This window comes from Staurois parvus, unplaced genomic scaffold (genome assembly GCF_062004578.1).
Source record: "Staurois parvus isolate SC_StPar_1 unplaced genomic scaffold, SC_StPar_1.0 ptg000544l, whole genome shotgun sequence".
Lineage (NCBI taxonomy): Eukaryota > Metazoa > Chordata > Amphibia > Anura > Ranidae > Staurois > Staurois parvus.
In genome coordinates, this window is record NW_028318340.1 from 8,454,834 (window position 1) to 8,473,560 (window position 18,727).

General features: G+C 40.0%; 1 protein-coding gene across 1 annotated transcript in view; it reads right to left on the reverse strand.

Annotated features, from left to right (window-relative positions):
- The window catches only part of RXFP2 (relaxin family peptide receptor 2), a 367,668-nt gene that overhangs the window by 35,312 nt on the left and 313,629 nt on the right, over nucleotides 1-18,727 (reverse strand). Inside the window, exons 11-13 of the mRNA XM_089690886.1 lie at nucleotides 15,011-15,082; nucleotides 6,816-6,887; nucleotides 4,259-4,327 (exon numbers count right to left, since the gene is read on the reverse strand). Of these exons, the coding sequence (XP_089547012.1) occupies nucleotides 4,259-4,327; nucleotides 6,816-6,887; nucleotides 15,011-15,082 (213 nt within the window). The remainder of the gene's footprint in view (nucleotides 1-4,258; nucleotides 4,328-6,815; nucleotides 6,888-15,010; nucleotides 15,083-18,727) is intronic.

An 18,727-nucleotide genomic window follows, 5' to 3' on the forward strand; every position in this document is an offset into this window, starting at 1 on the left:
CTTCTTTCTTTTTCACCTTTTTATCCCTCCTTTTTTTCCCCCTTCCTTCTTTCCCTCCTTCCTTCCCTATTTCTTTCCCTCCTTCCTTACATCCTTCCCTATTTCTTTCCCTCCTTCCTTACTTCCTTCCCTTCTTCCTTTCCCTCCTTCCGTCTTTCCCTTCTTTCTTTTCCTCCTTTCTTCTTTCCCTCATTTTTTTTCTCCTTCCTTCTTTCCCTCCCTCCTTCTTTCCTTCCCTCCTTCTTTCCCTCCCTCCTTCTTTCCTTCCCCCCTTTCTTCTTGCCCTCCTTCCTTCCTTCTTTCCTTCCCTCCTTCCTTCCTTCTTTCCCTCCCTCCTTCCTTCTTTCCCTTCCTCCTTCCTTCTTTCCCTCTTTATCTCCCTCCTGCCTTCTCTCCGTCTTTCTTTCCCTCCTTCCTTCTTTCCCTCTCTTTCCCTCCTTCCGTCTTTCCCTCTCTTTCCCTCCTTCTGTCTTTCCCTTCTTTCCCTCCTTTCTTCTTTCCCTCCTTCCTTCTCTCCCTCCTTCTTTCCTTTCTTTCTCTCTCTCTCTCTATTTCTTTCTTTCCTTCTCTCTTTCTTTTTTCTTTCTTCAGCCGGAACTCCTCCTGGCTATGCTGCTCTATGATTAAGCTCTGTAGGTGGGGCAAAATATGTCAGAGATGACATCTGGATTCAGGTGTGTGATGTTTCGACCTTCTGTTTTGCGATGTCTTCCAATGGTACTGTATATACATATTTCAGGAAGTAATTGTTGGGTGTAGCTAAAAGGGGACAGCATAGTCACCATTTATAAGTTATATACATAGTAACGTTGGTCTAAGGTGGACCATTGTAACTATGTATAATTTATCCATTACCAGAATTCTTCTTTAAGCAGGTGCAAATAATAATAAAAGTATACATCTGAAATACAATACTTGGCTTCTAGAAGTGTATCTTACTGTTATAGAAATTAACCTGCATGCATCACAGATTAAAAAGTAGTCACACAATAGATTGATACAGGTTATCAGTTTTTGTTGTGGCATTTCATTTACAGAGAGATAGGAAGGTGACCTTATCTCTAATATTTGACAGATTTGTGAGACCATTTACAATGCAATTCATTTTTCTTAGGATATCATTTCAAAGGATGCCTACAACTGTACCAAATACATTTCCTCATTGTGAAATATAAAGAGTCCTGAGCGTTAATGTAAATAATGGTCATTAGCATGATGTGCCAAGATCTAACAAGGTCATCATCATCCACCAGGATCAGACAGGAGTGTGCTAAGGGGAAAGGAAAGCTCAGACATAATTCTTCCCAAAGAAATTATTATGTAAGGTATTAGTTGTCACGTTGTGTGGATGTTTCAGCCCACTCCTTGGCCTCCTTCATGTCAGTCCAATGGTAGTGTAGCTGGAGCCTCCTGAGTTGTATCAAGTCCATGGACCTAGAAGTAATTTCACATGACCCCACTAATACCTCCTTTCTTAAAAATTAGCATAGGCAGTGCTTGCTGTGTTTACACACAGTTAACCCCATGTCCTCTAGAGGATTTACCCCCCCCCCCCCCTTCCTGACCAGGCCATTTTTTGTGATACGGCGCTGTGTTACTTTAACTGACAATTGCACGGTCATTGAATGCTGCACCCAAATGAAATTTATGTCCTTTTTTCCCACAAATAGAGCTTTCTTTCAGTGGTAATTGATTGCCTGTGTGGTTTTTTATTTTTTGTGCTATAAAGAAAAAAAGACCGACAATTTTGAGAAAAAAAACTATATGTTTGACTTTTTGCTATTAAACATGTCCAGTAAAAAAATGTAAAAAATCAAATTTTGTCATAAATTTAGGCCAAAATGTATTCTGCAATATGTCTTTGCTAAAAAAAATCCCAATATGGGTAAATGAATTGGTTTACGTGAAAGTTATAGCGTCTATAAATGGCGGTATATATACTGGAATTAATTTTTTTTACTAGTAATGGCGACGATCAGCAACTTATAGCGGGACTGTGGGACTTTCCCTTCTGACACTGAAGTGAACTGACTTGGTGTCACTGACATCCTCAGTGACACCAATACAATGATCAGTGCTAATAAAAAGCACTGATACTGTACTAATGGCACTGGGCAGGAAGGGGTTAACATGTGAGGTGATCAAAGGGTAACTGTGTGCTGTTTCACAGTATGCTGTGTGAGTGCTTTCCACTGTAACCACACTGCTTTGTATGCAGAGCCATACAAAGCAGTGTGCAGGAGCTGACAGGGGAGAGATCTGTGTTGTTTATACACAGGTCCCTCCCCTGTCAGTGATACTCGGTGATCATCAGGTGCCGGCAAGTAATCACTGGCCGGGACCCGGTGATTGACAGCCGAGGCCGCATATTGCGGCACGGGTAGGACACATACCTACATGATTTTGCGCACCCCTGCTGCCCTGTAGCAGTATTTCTGCTATAGGGGGGCGCGGAAGCGGTTAAAGTGTAACTAAAGGCAAACATTTTTTTCATTTTGAAGGACATTAGAACCCCTATGAGTTTTTTGTGCCATCTGTAGCCCAGGGGGTCATTTCACTTCACGTCTCATAGCCAAAATAGGAAGTGGTAAGAAATCCTTCAAAGTGAATCCTGGGGTGTCACCAGGGTCACCAGAACTAGTGTCCCCATTGGAAGATTTCCCTTCTATTATTGTATTGGTATCAACCCAAAATTTGGGATTTTCTTCTACTTTGACTTTTGATGATAATGGTAAATAGGATGATCAGAGAGGATGAAAATCTTTACGGGGGCACAGACAGCAATAAAAACTCTGGCATGTGTTCTAATCCATGTGCACACTGTCCAAAATTTGAAAAAAAGGTTTTACGTTTAGTTACACTTTAAAACTTGGCTACAGCCCTATAGCAGTTTTACTGCTACAGAGTGGCCGCTCTGTGTGGAATTGCATATATCTATCTCTAGATATATATATATATATATATATATATATATATATATACACAGGTGAAACTTAAAAAATTAGAATAAAGTTCATTTATTTCAGTAATGCAACTTAAAAGGTGAAACTAATATATGAGATAGACTCATTACATGCAAAGCAAGATAGTGCAAGCCGTGATTTGTCATAATTGTGATGATTATGGTTTACAGCTCATGAAAACCCCAACTCCACAATCTCAGAAAATTAGAATATTGTGAAAAGGTGCAATATTCTAGGCTCAAAGTCTCCCACTCTAATCAGCTAATTAAGCCATAACACCTGCAAAAGGTTCCTGAGCCTTTAAATGGTCTCAGTCTGGTTCAGTAGGAATCACAATCATGGGAAAGACTGCTGATCTGACAGTTGTGCATTACTGAAATAAATGAACTTTTGCATGATATTCAAATTTTTGAGTTTCACCTGTATATATATATATATATATATATATATATATATATATATAAAATAAATCTATATATGTAAACAAGTCAGAGCTGTGTCTTGTCCTTGGCAATGTGCTGGGTTTTGTTTCCCTGCAAAGCAGGGATTAAAATCCAGCACATCTCCTAGTAAAAACACCTCACAGTACACACACCAAGCACTGTTAGGCACACATTTAACCCTTTGATCACCCTAGATGTTAACCCCTTCCCAGCCAGTGTCATTAGTTCAGTGACAGTATATATTTTTAGCACTGATCACTGTATTAGTGTCACTGATTCCCACAATCGCACTATCACAGTCCTGCTATAAGTCGCTGATCGCTGACATTACTAGTATAAAAATAAATAAAGTAAATACAAATTCCAATATATACTGTATACCATAGTTTGTAGACGCTATAACTTTTGCGCAAACCAATCAACGTGCGCTTATTAGGAATTATTTTACCAAGAATATGTAGCAGAATACATATTGGCATACAGTTATGAAGACATTTTAGTTTTTTTATTGGATATGCTTTATAGCAAAAAGTAAAAAATATTGTTTTAATTTTTCAAAATTGTTGGTCTTTCTTTGTTTATAGTGCAAAAAATGAAAAACTTAGACTTGATCAAATACCACCAAAAGAATGCTCTATTTGTGGGAAAAAATTACATAAATTTAATTTATGTACAGCGTTTCATGACCACGCAATTTTCATTTAAAGTAACACAGTGCCATATAGCAAAAAACAGCCTGGTCATAAAGGGGGGATAATCTTCCGGATGTCAAGTGGTTAAAATCACCTCTATACACAGTATATATAGGAATAATATATATAGAGAAAAAGAGAGAGAATTCTTTTTACTTACAGTGACTGAATATGTGGTAATGTTTCAAACTGCTCAGTACGGAGTGATAATGGATTACAACTGAGATTACTGCAATGAAAACATAATAATACAAAGCCATAAAAAGTCAAGCATTCTTATAAAAACACTTTACTGCACTTTCAATTATACATTACTTTAAAAATGATCACTACAGCTAGTAAACTGGGATCATTTTGTGCTGTTATTATAATAAATCAATGTGTATGTTATATTCATTCAAAAAAACCTACCTCTGAAAAATTGCTTAATTTTACTTAAAGTGGAACTTTAGTCAGAAAATTAAGTCCTGCTAGATCAGTTCAGGCTGGTCCCATATGTAAAACATTAAAAATAAGTGCCTATACTGTTTAAAATCCAACAATACACTGTCTCATCCTGCTCTGCACATGCTCAGTTGTTCCTCACTTTTAGGCATTTTTGGCTGAATTTGTAGAGACCAATCTGCTGGCAGTCTATATCCTAAAGCGAAACTAACAGGAATGTAACTGTCATATTTACTTGTGTTTGCAACCAAACTGTCAAACCATCAAATGACTGGTGTAATAACTGATTATATGTGCATCACAATGGCAGTTGCAGATCAAACAGATGGACATTTTCTTTTAAATTTTTTACATTTACAAGTAAATAAATTATTCAGTTTAAATTGTTGTCAACTTACACTTAATGCCTAATTCTTGAAAAAAAAAAACAGCATACATGCCCCTCCAAAGGTCCCCCAATGTACATAACATTATTTAAAGAAATTGAGAGTTTTTGAGGTTTCATTAAAAAAATAATTGGTCCTGGACAAATGGAATTTATTTATTTAATTTTCTTTTGCATTGATGCAAGTTCCCCAGAGAAGTGCCCCCCCCCTCTTTTTTACCCCCCATGCTATTTTTTGACACACCTTGCCCTGCCCAGAATTGGGCATTGTTCATTTGTCAGATTTGACTCCCATTAATTTTAATGGGGTTCAGGTTTGGCAATCCTGCTTGATCCAAATCCAGGGCAGTTTGGCTCATCTGTAATCGTAGTAATATACAAATATATAAACTCGATGTAATAATAATAATACTAATAATAATATATAAATACTTCTTTCTCTCACCATATTTAAAGACACATATATATTGATGAAAAGTTTACATATATATATATATATATATATATATATATATATTTATTTTTTTGTTACAATGTTTTTGTTAAACACACACAATATTTCCAAAAGTATTGGGACGCCTGCCTTTACATACACATGAACTTTAGTGGCATCCCAGTCTTAGTCCGTAGGGTTCAATATTGAGATGGCCCACCCTTTGCAGCTATAACAGCTTCAACTCTTCTAGGAAGGCTGTCTGCAAGGTGTAGGAGTGTGTCTATGGGAATGTTTGCCCATTCTTCCAGAAGTGCATTTGTGAGCTAAGGCACTGATGTTGCACCAGAAGGCCTGGTTCCCGCTCTGTAATTTTACGTGGCCTACCACTTCATGGCTGAGTTGGTGTTGTTCCCAGTTGCTTTCATTTTGTTATAATCCCACTAACAGTTGACCGCAAAATATTTAATAGCAAGGAAATGTCACGGATGGACTTATTGCACAGGTAGCAACCTATCACGGTACCACACTTGAATTCACTAAACTCCTGAGGCGACCCATTATTTCACAAATGTTTGTAGAAGCAGTCTGAATGCCTAGGTTGTGGCCATGGAGGTAATTGGAACACCTGAATCCAATGATTTGGAGATGTGTCCCAATACTTTTGGCAATATGGTGTATATGTATTTTGCAAATATGGTGAAAAACTAAAGTATTTAATAAACATCTGACAGAATTCTAACTTTTCCTTACACTATCTAAAAGAAAAAAAGTTTTGGCTTTAGATATGCTTTAAATGTTTTTTAACTACGGCACACAATTCTGCTAATCCAAGCCACATTTACATAACATTTATAAGTGCAATTTAAAGGAAATCCATTGGCAAGAAAAAACAGGCAGATGCAGAACTTCAGGGGTTCACTAATTTGACATTTTTTTTCCAGGTCTATCAATATAATGACTAATGTTACAACTGGGAAAAAGGATAGAACATCTCTTACATCTTTGCTGCTGTCTGTGTCTCTGTTGAGGACATTTCCCTATACTTCCTTCTCCAGGGACAATGATAACAGTGACAGCTTCTGAGAAGACATTTCTTTAACAGGGACAAAAGAAGTGAGCAAACCTTGAAAGAAATTCTTATTCTTTCCTATTCCATCCAAGACAAAAGTTTTATCTAGAGTTTCAGATATATTCTTTTTTAATTTCACTAAACCTGGTTTGGCATTTGCAATAGACAAAAATTAGGGAGACAGCCATAGTAAATTAGACTAATAGTGGTATTTTAACCAATAGCCACAGACATTTCAGATTTTTCACGGTTTATAATTTGGCAATGATAGATAGAAATGTAAAACATTATTTAGGTCTGCCTCACTGTGATCATGCCTGCCTTGTAACGGATTTACTTTCAGTCAGTATATGTAGCAATTGAAGTGTATTATTTTCACTTACAGTTTTTGTAAATGTTTAAGCTCCTTAAAGCTGGAGAGTGGCACTTCTGTGATTAAATTATTGGACAAATCTCTGGAAGTAACAGGTAAAAATAAAAGAGCAATTTTAGAAACCATTCACGTGCTCAGTTTTTTGGTTTGCATTAATAATACTTTACTAAATGACACATTAATTTAGTATGGATTAAAAATGATAGAGAAGCTTTTCCTCAGGTTTGTGATAATGAACTGTGCAAGATAGGAAAACCAATGCAAGCTTTTAAAAGGCACGATATGTGCATTGAGGCTGTGATCTTTATGTTGGATTCAATACTTAGGGGCCTTTTTACAAAAGGCTGTAGATACTGCTACCCGCTCTCTGATGAACAGCTCAGATCAGCTCAGCAAAGTGTTTACTCCACCCTTCAACTGCATTTTAGATACCATACAAACAAATGCTGTCTGTCAGAGTGCTTGCTTCATAACATTGTAGGGAACACTCTGTGATAGGTGGAGAGGCCAGTCACAAGACCTTGACTAGTCTTCCTTCCTATTTGGTAAGGTCATAGTTGTGCTGTGTAACTGGATATCTTAAAGGGTTAATTCTCCTTTAATGACATTTTCCAAAACTATCTCTGTGCATTACAGCGTCCTTAGTACATGGATATGCAGTCCTCCATTTCATAATAGAAGGCTTACTATTACCTGGGAGTGGCCCTCCCTTCTCCATTCTGCAGATGGTAGGAATGTACCAAGCGTTGAATAACCAACCCATGCAACTCACAAAGGAGCAATCAGCTTTTTTCCCTATGCAAGCATGTACAGTCCACTGTCTTTCACTCTTGCAGAATGCTTAGCCGTGAGAAAAAGTGGATTAAGCAAGTGTGGGTAGGAAAAAAGCCATTTGCAGGACAGGGATGAGAGAGCAATGGAATAAGAAGCTTGAAAAGTAAGCATTCTTTTACAAAACAGAGGATTGTATATTAATGTGGCTCTCACCCCCCAAAGGGCCCGCTGAATTTCCACAGGTTCTTTTCCCAGATTAGTGCAGGGGCAGCCAGGCACATAACATCAGTCACTCTTTCTGGCTCAACGAACAGCCTAGGGCAGGAGTGCTCACATGTGGCCCTCGGAGCCCTCTGATGTGGCCCTCATTCTAAAAAAAAGGGAAGTGCATGCCATAGGTGGGCAACCCATTGATCATGATCTAGGCTTGCTGACCCTCCATCTCACAGAGTGCATGGAACCGGTGCCGGCAGCAGAGGACGCAGGCTGCTGCAGACAAAGCAGCAGCCACATAAGTGCACTTCGCCTGGGACCTTTGTAGCAGCATGGAGAGCAATGCCAGCAGAAGCTGGAAGAGGAAAAAAAGGTCAGTGCAATAAACAACACATGCAATGTGCTTTTGCAATGGGCATATTAGCACCTATAAAAGAGGTAAAAACTATTAGTCTACTTTCACACTGATCCTTAGGTGCAGTGTAGTGCAGTGCACCTGTAGGTTTTCTGTGGGTTAGCTGCACTGAGCCATAGATTTCTATTTAATCCTATAATTTTGGTGCGCTTTCTGAAGGCACATCAAAACTCCTGAATGCAGGAGTTTTGGTGCGCTTTCAGGAAGTGCACCGCACCCGCAAGATATAATAGAAGTCTATGGCAAAGTGCAGCTAACTTGAAGAAAAGCTGCAGCTACACTGCACTGCGGGCAAACCACAGCACATCATTTTGAAAGCAGCCCTATAGGGGGCTCAGGACAGTAAGAGCTCATTTACATTTGCAGTTTGGGAGCAGTAAAACCCCATAGTTTAGATGTGTTTTTATCCTCCCCCCAACCACTGGTGTAGTGTAGACCCCGCCCCATGCTCCAGGGGGCCTCTGTGACCTCCCTGTCACATTCTGTTTTAAACTTGGACAGGAGGGGTAGCAGGGGCAGCATTTACAGGAACCAATCCTCTCCACTTTCCTCCTGCAATCGCTGAAAGCCAGCTTCTCCGCCTTTCCCTCCCGCCAGCATTTAGCGGCTGCAGAAGGAAAATGTTAATTATGCTATTTAAAATAAAAAAATTAAAAATGCGGAACAATTTAATTTAATTGTGGCCCTGTGACCAGTTACCAAATCACTTGAGTGGCCCTCGCTCTTCAAAAAGTTGAGCACCACTAGTCCAGGGCTTTGTCTTTTTATGCTTTACTGTAAATTGAACTTCGATGGGATGCAGGCAGCTGTGGGATACTCCAAAAACCCTGTACAGTTATATGAGGACACTCCGCACTTTGGCAAAGCATCTTAGTTCACTCCCTCCAATTGCAACTGAGGGAATAAGTAACTTTTGAGATACTATAAGGACTGTCCAAACGTTGAGCAAACACTGGCACTGATACACAAGGGATAGTAGCAGCACACAGTCACTAGGATCCTACACTCAGGTCTGTGCTCAGTGTCCCCAGATATTTGGACGCCTCCTTCCAATATCAGCCAGACATTTCTCCCATGTACTCTCCAGACCAGATCCTCAGTAAAATTCCCTTAGTCAGTTCCACCACGTTTCAGCAAACAGGTCCCCCAACAACTCTAGCATAGCTGGGATCTTGGTGAGCTCCTGTAAGAACTTCAGCTGCTCTTCCCATAAGGACAAGAACAGGACTGCCTCAGGCTCCAGACTAAACAGTCACCTACTGGGTATTCTTCCCCAGGGATTGGCTGAGACCACATAAATATTCAGACTCTGTGTTTACAAATAAATAAAAAAAGTGTCTCCTGCGCCGCTAGATATACTAGTACTACTAAGCAGCCAGCACTAAAGGTGCCACAATCTCAACACCAACCGTATTCAGAAGATTATTTAAATATATAAAACAGTGCGGTGCTCAAACAGTGAATATAAATATACCATCAAATTATATACTCTTGTATTTTATCTTACACCACCATGTATTATATAGCCCAGACATCCATGACACATATAAGAAATAAAATAGAATATAGGCTGGTGGTGTTACACACTCAGACAAAAGTCTCATGCACTATAGTGACTTTAAACACAATATAGTGAATAGTGTCCATGTGCATAATATAGAATTTCATGCGGATGTGAACTGCAAGTGCCAATCCTCAAATAGGTGGAGTGCCCCTTCACCTTGCTGCCCAGTCCCCTAAGGACCAATGAGCCTTTTATTATATAGTGGGTCTTTCTCCTGGAGTTGGATGGGTCCTTCAGATAATGATGGTGGGACTCCCCTCCTCTTGTCTCTATCTCGGATCGTTGGTGGTATAGGTAAATGCCCCTCCAGAGTAGTCACCAGTAAGGCAAAAAAGACTTACATCGTGTAAAAATGATGAAGAATCATTGGATCACAGGATGATGAAGGCATGTGACCAAAGTGACGTAGCGTGTAGATACGCCAGTGGGAGGAGCTTAAGTGACTGGCGACCTGACGTCATATCCGGCGTGGGCGCCATCTTGGTGCTCCTTTTCCTGAATGCAATACACCCTTTCAGTGGTGTGAAGGCTTGTTTGTACTGGAGGAGCATGTGAGTAGGTTTCTGTTCCTTTGTATCATTGACTTAATAAAGTGGTTTTACACTATGTAAGTATTTTTTGCCTTACTGGTGACTACTCTGGAGGGGCATTTACCTATACCACCAACGATCCGAGATAGAGACAAGAGGAGGGGAGTCCCACCATCATTATCTGAAGGACCCATCCAACTCCAGGAGAAAGACCCATTATATAATAAAAGGCTCATTGGTCCTTAGGGGCCTGGGCAGGAAGGTGAGGGGGCACTCCACCTATTTGAGGATTGGCACTTGCAGTTCACATCCGCATGAAACTCTATATTATGCACATGGACACTATTCACTATATTGTGTTTAAAGTCACTATAGTGCATGAGACTTTTGTCTGAGTGTGTAACACCACCAGCCTATATTCTATTTTATTTCTTATATGTGTCATGGATGTCTGGGCTATATAATACATGGTGGTGTAAGATAAAATACAAGAGTATATAATTTGATGGTATATTTATATTCACTGTTTGAGCGCCGCACTGTTTTATATATTTAAATAATCTTCAGACTGTGTGTTGGCCTCTTGCAGCCTTCTACATTTTAGAATCCTCCAGAAGGCAGCAGGAGCAGCCAAACCTGCAACCAGTTAAGCCTAAAACAGCCCAAAGCAATCACAAACTGCTCCAATGATTACAGGGAAGCAAAAAAGACTAAATTTACCTAACCTTTCTAGCACCGTATTTAGGAGGGTGCTACACCAATGTACTGATGATGCTGTAATGTATAGTGATTTTGTGGTAAAATGTCATTATAGGTGAACTAACTCTTTAATAAGTAACTAGCCCTGACCATTGATAAGCTATTGGCATGCAGCATGCATGAGGGCTTATCCAGAATGTTTAGTGTTAAAAAGTGGTTACATCCTCTTAGCACCTGATGGAATATATATATATATATATATATATATATATATATATATATATATATTGGCTTTTAAGATGCAGTGTACAGAGGGTTCATCCAGACTTTTTGCTGATACCTAATATACACTTGGTGCTTGTGTTGACGGACCTTGCATTTGCTTAAAATGGGTTTTGCATTCCCATACAAGTGTAGCACTTCCCCTTAGGGGTTGCTGATGAATTTGGGTCCCTCTATATACTTGAACAGCCAGGCAATCTCCACACAAGCTTGAGTTCAGAGTCAGAAATCAGTCCTTGAGCTTATGTTGTGTTGTTTATTGAGGGTATTTAAACTGGGATAGGGTAAGGGGGGTATAAGATGCCCAAGGGAACCGCTAACTGAGGACAAACAAGCTTCTCTTCTGTGACACAGTCTCTGTTGGAGTTCTAGCCAGCATCTCCTAGTTGTTCCACCCCAGACCCTAGATGAAGTCCTCTTTACCCAGCAATCTGGAGACTTTTGCTGAGCAGGGGATCTGGGTACTGTCCATTTAAATGAGGTGAACAGTCACTAGTATGGAGCTAATCTGGTTTCCCAGGGGAGTGCTCCTTCCCCTATCCACCCAGGATGCAGGCGCAGGTGTACTCACTCAGATCCTCTCCTGTATCGCTTGCTGGTTGGCTGCTGTCCCAGGCCTATCAGCTGGGCTGCTCCTTCCCTGCCATACAGGTCCTCTCTCAGGGGGCCAGTGAGACCCAAGTTTTCCATCTTTCTAGCTCCAGGCTCGCAGGCAGGCTCCATTCCACTAGGCCCCCTGGCAGCCTTCTTCCTCCTCCTTACATCTTTCATCAACTTTCTACACCTCTCCCACCACCACACTCCTGCTACTAAGCAGGCTGCTACACTTTTAAGAGAGTCACAGCCCCTTGCCAAGCCTGTTGGGGATTGGCTGAGTTCCCTCAAGAGTGCAACCAACCACTCCTCAGATCCACCCACTGCCTCCAAGGCCCTCCTCAGAAAGCCTCAGAGCAGCGGGAAATTCCAGAGGGGCTGGCCTGCAGAGTCTCTAAGCCCTGACCATAATTTGAGCCCTCTGACTATCACACCTGAGCTGCTAACTAGCTTCTAGCTAACCAATGAAATCTATCTCCCCCTAGCTGAACTAGAAGGGTGCTACACAAGTATTTGAGAAATACAGGTCAGAAGAAGGTAATCTGAAGGTCAAATGCACCTGCCAATGAATTCTGAAAGATCTCAGAGGCATCTCAAACTGATGTCAAATTGATGAAATTGACACAAGCCCAAACCCCTAAACAAGACAGTACTGGAACATGCACCCTCAAAAATAACTTTGCAGTGACAGCCACTATAGTTCTATTATCACAGGTATTTACCATATGTCTGGACAAATAAATGAATAAATTTGCAATGTATTTGATATATCAATCTATAAATTTAAACCTTCCATGTCTTGAAAAAAAAATGTAAAAAAATCGCATTGCTTTGCAAAGCATTTTATTCATTATTGATGAGTAAACCAGAAATGTTGGGGTTGTAGTTTTCAGTTGCCCCATATCTTAATTTAATCAAGGAATTCAAGGGTCAGTCCACCCAAAAGTGATATTTTAGTAGAGACTGAAGTCTGGGTTGCTGAGCCTACTCCAAGCATCTTCTGTCTTGGATACTCCAGCAGAAAAATCTCACTTTTAGAACAAATACTGCACTCCATTTATTTATGTTGACCACACATGGGAATATATAAGAAATACGTAAAACAAGCTTCTTCCCACTGAACACATTTGTAACAGGGTCCTTCTGTCTCTGAACACCAATGTAATCAAAGCATTTACACCAAAAATCAATGAGCAAGGGAAATTAAAACTGACCTTCAATTTAACAGGTAATTTATACCAACAATGTAACGGGGGAACATACACTGACTACAAACATAATGGGGACATTTTTACCAACCACCAGTGTAATGAGGAAATTTATACTGACCATCAATGTAAAGAGGAAATGTCAGCAATGGACTCACCATTGGTGGTGCTGTGGCTCACTTGCTCTGTGGGCTGCAGTACCAGCTCCTACCAGAGGGTGCTTTCAGCAGCCAGGGTCTCACTCCTGCAATCAAGCCATCACCTGAGGCTGATTGCAGGAGGTCTATTTAAGCAGGACCAAGCCTGCAATCAGTGCCTTGGTGTTTGTTTCCCATGAGCTCCTGTACCTGGTCCCGTCGTCTGCCTGCCTGGTTTCTCTGCTTGACCCTGATCGAACTCCGGCTATTCCTGACCATTCTTTGGCCTGCACCTGTTGTACCTTGTCTGCCCGATTGTTCCTGACCCGGCCTGCCTGACCACTCCACCTCTCCAGCCCTGACGACACTTGTTCTTATTTATATTAGTTTAAGGTTTGGTTTTGTTTGCACTGCGTTTGTTTATTTTGTTGCGGCTCTTACAAAATTCTAAAATTATTTCATTTCTGAAGCCTGCTGTTCCCTGTGTCAGTCCACACATTTCTGGTCATACCTGGATCCCTAACAGGAAACTTACATTGATCACCAATCTAATTGAGTAATTTACACTACCACTGGGATAATAGGAAATTATACCTGTAATAGAGGTATTTAAAATGATCCTTATTATACTGGAGCATTGGTTGACAATGTAAATGTGTATGTTACTTTGGTGAATAGTGTAAATGCATCTGTCACATTGGTGGATGGTCTAAATGCCTCTGTTAAACACGTCATCAATGTAAATGCTTCCCTCACTTTGGTTTCATTTATTTCATTGGTGGTTTAAATGCCCTTTTATATGGGTAGTCTGTGTAAATACCCCCTTTTTTAAGGGCTTCTTCACGGTATGCCAGTGTGTCAGGGGCCTTTATTGAAGGAAGAGTTTAATTTTCCTATGGGGGGTGGGGGTCTGCTGATGGCTTAATATGATCGCATCTCACTTTACAGGGGCTGGTGGAAGCTGAATAAAAGATGTCCTCACATTAGAATGGTGATGGCTGAATAATGTTGTTAAATAATATAAATTGCATTTGCAGCATAATATGGTTTTGATGGATGAAATGATGCGTTATCACAGTCTTTGATCTAGCAGAGCAACATAATGTGCTATTGTAGTTTGTATTCTTGCTGGGTGATAAAATGTGCTGTTGCTAGTTGAAGGAATATTACAATGATATTCACATAATTTGCTTTTGCAGTGAAATGTGATATGGTTATATGACAGTGATGTATTAAGGTCAATTCACTAAGACAGGAAAGTTATTTTAACTATTTGCTATTTCATTTCATGATAATATTGTATTGTGGAAATGTGGTGGAGATATTTTGCATGAAATGAGAACTTTCTAATTATTTTATCCCACAATCCAGTGACAAAAATGTTACTTGTCATTACCATAGTAATTATTGGGGCCCAAATACCATTACTGCACAGAGGCCCCTTGCTGACGTTGTCTGCCACTGACCCGTATTTAATAATTTGGAGGGGTGTCCACATATTTTTGAATATATTGTGTAAACGTTGGTTAAAATCTGCAGCATCTACTGAATACTAACAGACCGTTTTAGGCTGAGTGTATATGGGAGAATAAAGCTGTAGCATGGCCTATCCCGAGGGATACATGCAGCTTCATGTTAATGGTCTCATCTAAGTGTGAAGGAAGGTGTTATACACATGTTCATTGCTGTGGATAATACATTTCAGAGGACAGTCGATGTGCTGAACTGCAAGTGAAAATATCTGTATGTAAGTGTTTGCCATGACTCATTATAGAAAATGGAATCTTACATTTCTGCTAAACTTCTTAAAGATGAAAATATGTTTTCTGTCACTAAGCTGATCCGGTTCCCACGTAAGAACCTAAAATGAAAAATATACTACATGACCAATAACACATAACATTATACAAGTTATATGCTGACAGAAGTTTTACAGCATGCCGCTGACCAGGAAACCAATAATGTTAAAAGGCAACGCCACCCAAAAAAAGATTCTTTAGTTTTGGTTAGAGTTAGCATCTTGATCTTTTTTTGGATCTCCGTTGTCAACTGTCCTAAAAACTTAATACAAATTCTCTGCACTTTCAGCCTGCTTGTCAACAGCCTATACATTCTAAATACATTTCTATGTGAGAGCTCTGGAGGTGCAGAGACTGTGGCTACACATATCCCAGTTTCTCAGCCAGGATCAGAGTATGTCATGGCAGGTTCAGGTTGGTGGAACATCTGTTTGCCAGGCTTCTCGACAATAAAGAATCAGGCCCTGCCCATTCAATTCAAAATGAAGAATAATTTTTTTTCCTTTTTTTAAGGATCACTATACCTTGAATTACACCTGGATCACATGTAAAAATGCTAATAGCATTCACACCACAATATACAACCTCCTCCCTTATATGTGGATAATTGGCATGTATATAGATTTGCTGTGTAGCCTATTGGAAACATTTGCGCAAACTACTATTAAAGACAAAAGAGGCTGCCTTTCTGTTTTTATTGCATTTCTTAAAGATTGCGGTAATTTATCTGTACATTTGCCCAAAATTCATGACAGCTGGATCTGACTTGAGGCAAAGGTACCTGTTACTGAGGTTAGTAATTAGAAGCCTGCTCACATGGTGGAGCATCCTGTAAGTCCATTAGCTGTTTGTCCCAAATGTCACAGAACAGGCCCTCCACCAGGTGAGAAGATCCATATTGTAATATATGAAGGTAAAATGTACCACAGAGATAACCTTAGAAGCGATTGCAGTCAAAAGAGTCAACACACTGGATTTAGTTTACTAATGGAGTAGTGGCAGTTCATTTAGAAAAGTGTAAGTTCACTTCAAAGTGAATGTTAGTGAATATGAAAAAATCCAGTTGATTGAGTATCCATATGATTGGGTATTCAAAAAGAATGTCACCTTATTCTCTAAAGCTGGCTACACACCAACAGAATTTAGTTAAAAAAACATTTGTTTTCAGAATGTTCTTTCGATTTTCTAATAGCTATTTGGGTCAAATCGACATTCATTTTCACTGAGAAAAGTTGAAGTAGCAGGATGGAAACTTTTTCTCAAACAAAAACATTTCTTACAGTGAATTTGTTTTTTGTTCGAGAAAATGTCATACATATTGTAATGAAACCTCTTTAATGTATCAGGGATTCCATTCAAGTAGCAGGTCTGGATGAAATTTAAAGGGTTTTTGAGCAAAATTATTTGACTTGATTGTAATAACGAATGCTCTGACAAACGTTTTTCTATGAACGTTCAAAGAAAAATATAAATGTGCATGGCTAACTTGACTTTACTAAGAGAACAGCCTCTACTCTCTCAGTTGATCAACCACACTAACAGTTCTTAATTTTTTTGTGGGCTAACACTGCCATTACTCAAAGTTTTGATAAATGTGTCCATGAATGCTTTTAAAAGTTGAAATACAGTAAACGCAAATATAGTTAGCACCTCCAAAACCCCCAAAACAACCTGGACAAGAGATCAGAGCATGTCCTCAAAGTCGCAGTTTGCCAGAGGAGGATCCTTTCATGTCTCTTAATCTCTTCACTCACTGTACAATACAGCGATCCCCTTATTTTCCAATCAGGTTTACACCATGTTACAGAGCAATGCAAAGCAACTTGTCTACACAGTAAAACACACAGCACACAGTTAACCCTTTGATCGCTCCAGATGTTAACCCCTTCCTGACAAGTGTCATTAGTACAGTATCAGTGCTTTTTATTAGCATTGATCACTGTATTAGTGTCACTGGGGATGTCAGCAGCAGTTAGTCAGTTTCCCCCCAGTGTCATAATGCCAGCCGCAGTTCCGCAATAAGTCGCTGATCGCCGCCGTTGCTAGTAAAATTAAATAAAAATACCGCCATTTGTAGACGCTATAACTTTCATGTAAACCAATTAATTTACACATATTGGGATTTTTTTTAGCAAAGACATGTAGCAGAACAAATTTTGGCCTAAATGTTTGCCGAAATTTGATTTTTTAAAATTTTTTATTGGACATGTTTAATAGCAAAATGTCAAAAATATTGTTTTTTTTCCTCAAAATTGTCGATCCCAGAACGCGCCCTCCCATGCGCCTCTAGCGGCGCACCCTCGGCGATCTCCGTGATCGCTGTGTCCTACAGACACAGCTGTATACGTGATGTGGTAAAAGGCCAATCACAGCAGCCTTTTACCACATGATCAGCTGTGTCCAGTGACACAGCAGATCACCAGGTAAATACAGTTGCCGGTTATCAGCTGCACTTTCCTCACGCTGCCACAGGGTGAGGAAAGTACTGCCGATAACAGGCAATTGACAGAGAACAGATCGGCACTGATCATCAGTGTCCTGCAGTGCCGCCCACCAGTGCCATCCACCTATTCTCAGCAGTGCCACCCACCTGTGCCTGGCAGTGCCACACACCTGTGCCCAACAGTGCCACCCACCAGTGCTCAACAGTGCCACCCACTTGTGCCCAACAATGCCACCCACCATTGCCCAGCAGTGCCTCCCATCAGTGCTTCCCAGCTGTGCCGCCCATCAGTGCCCAGCAGTGTCACCAGTCAGTGCCGCCCATCAGTGCTGACCATCAGTGCCGCCTACCAGTGACCATCAGTGCCACCTATCAGTGCCCATCATTGCTGCATATCAGTGCATCATCAGTGCTGCCTCAGCAGTGCCGCTTGTCAGTGCCCGTCAGTGCTGCCTATCCGTCAAACCTCACCAGTGCCCATCAGTGCTGCGTATCAGTGCCAATCAGTGCTGCCTATCAGTGCAGCCTCATCAACGCACATCAGTGAAGGAGAAAAATTATCTGTTTGCAAAATTTTATGATAGAAACAATTACAATTGATAAATAACATTCCAATAAAGGAAATGATCACTGTATACTGTATAAATACAAATAATAGCAAACACCATCTAAATATATAAAATAAGTTATAATGTAATAAAAGTAAGTCACTAGGCCCCATCCTATGCATTCTGTCATTGGATCTGAGCCCCTCAGAAAGTCCTAGGGTATGACCTACTGACATCATTAAGCTTTTTGGAGCATATCCACCAGTGCTCACTATAACACAACCTATTATTTGAACCTGTACTGGTGGAAGGTTATGGAGCGCATTGTACTAGGAATATGTGAGCTTCCTTTGCTATATTACACCAGTACTATTTTTTAAATGTTATCCCGCTATTGCAAGTAATCTTTATTCTTTTGAGTATATGATTGAATGATATGATGGAATTGATATGATGGGTGTTCAGGGAAGCAGCACTGAGAGAGCAAGACAAGCAGCACTGAAAGTTATAAACTGGAAGTATTTGAGTAATAATTTTAACACATGGTTTACTGGGGAATGTTTATTTTATTCTGTTCAATGTGTTAAGCTTTAAAAAAAAAAAACTTAGGATTTAATACTGCTTTAACCACTTGCCCTCCAGCGGCGATTAAATACCACCAAAAGAAAGCTCTCTTTGTGAGAAAAAAATGATAAAAATTTCTTATAGGTACAATA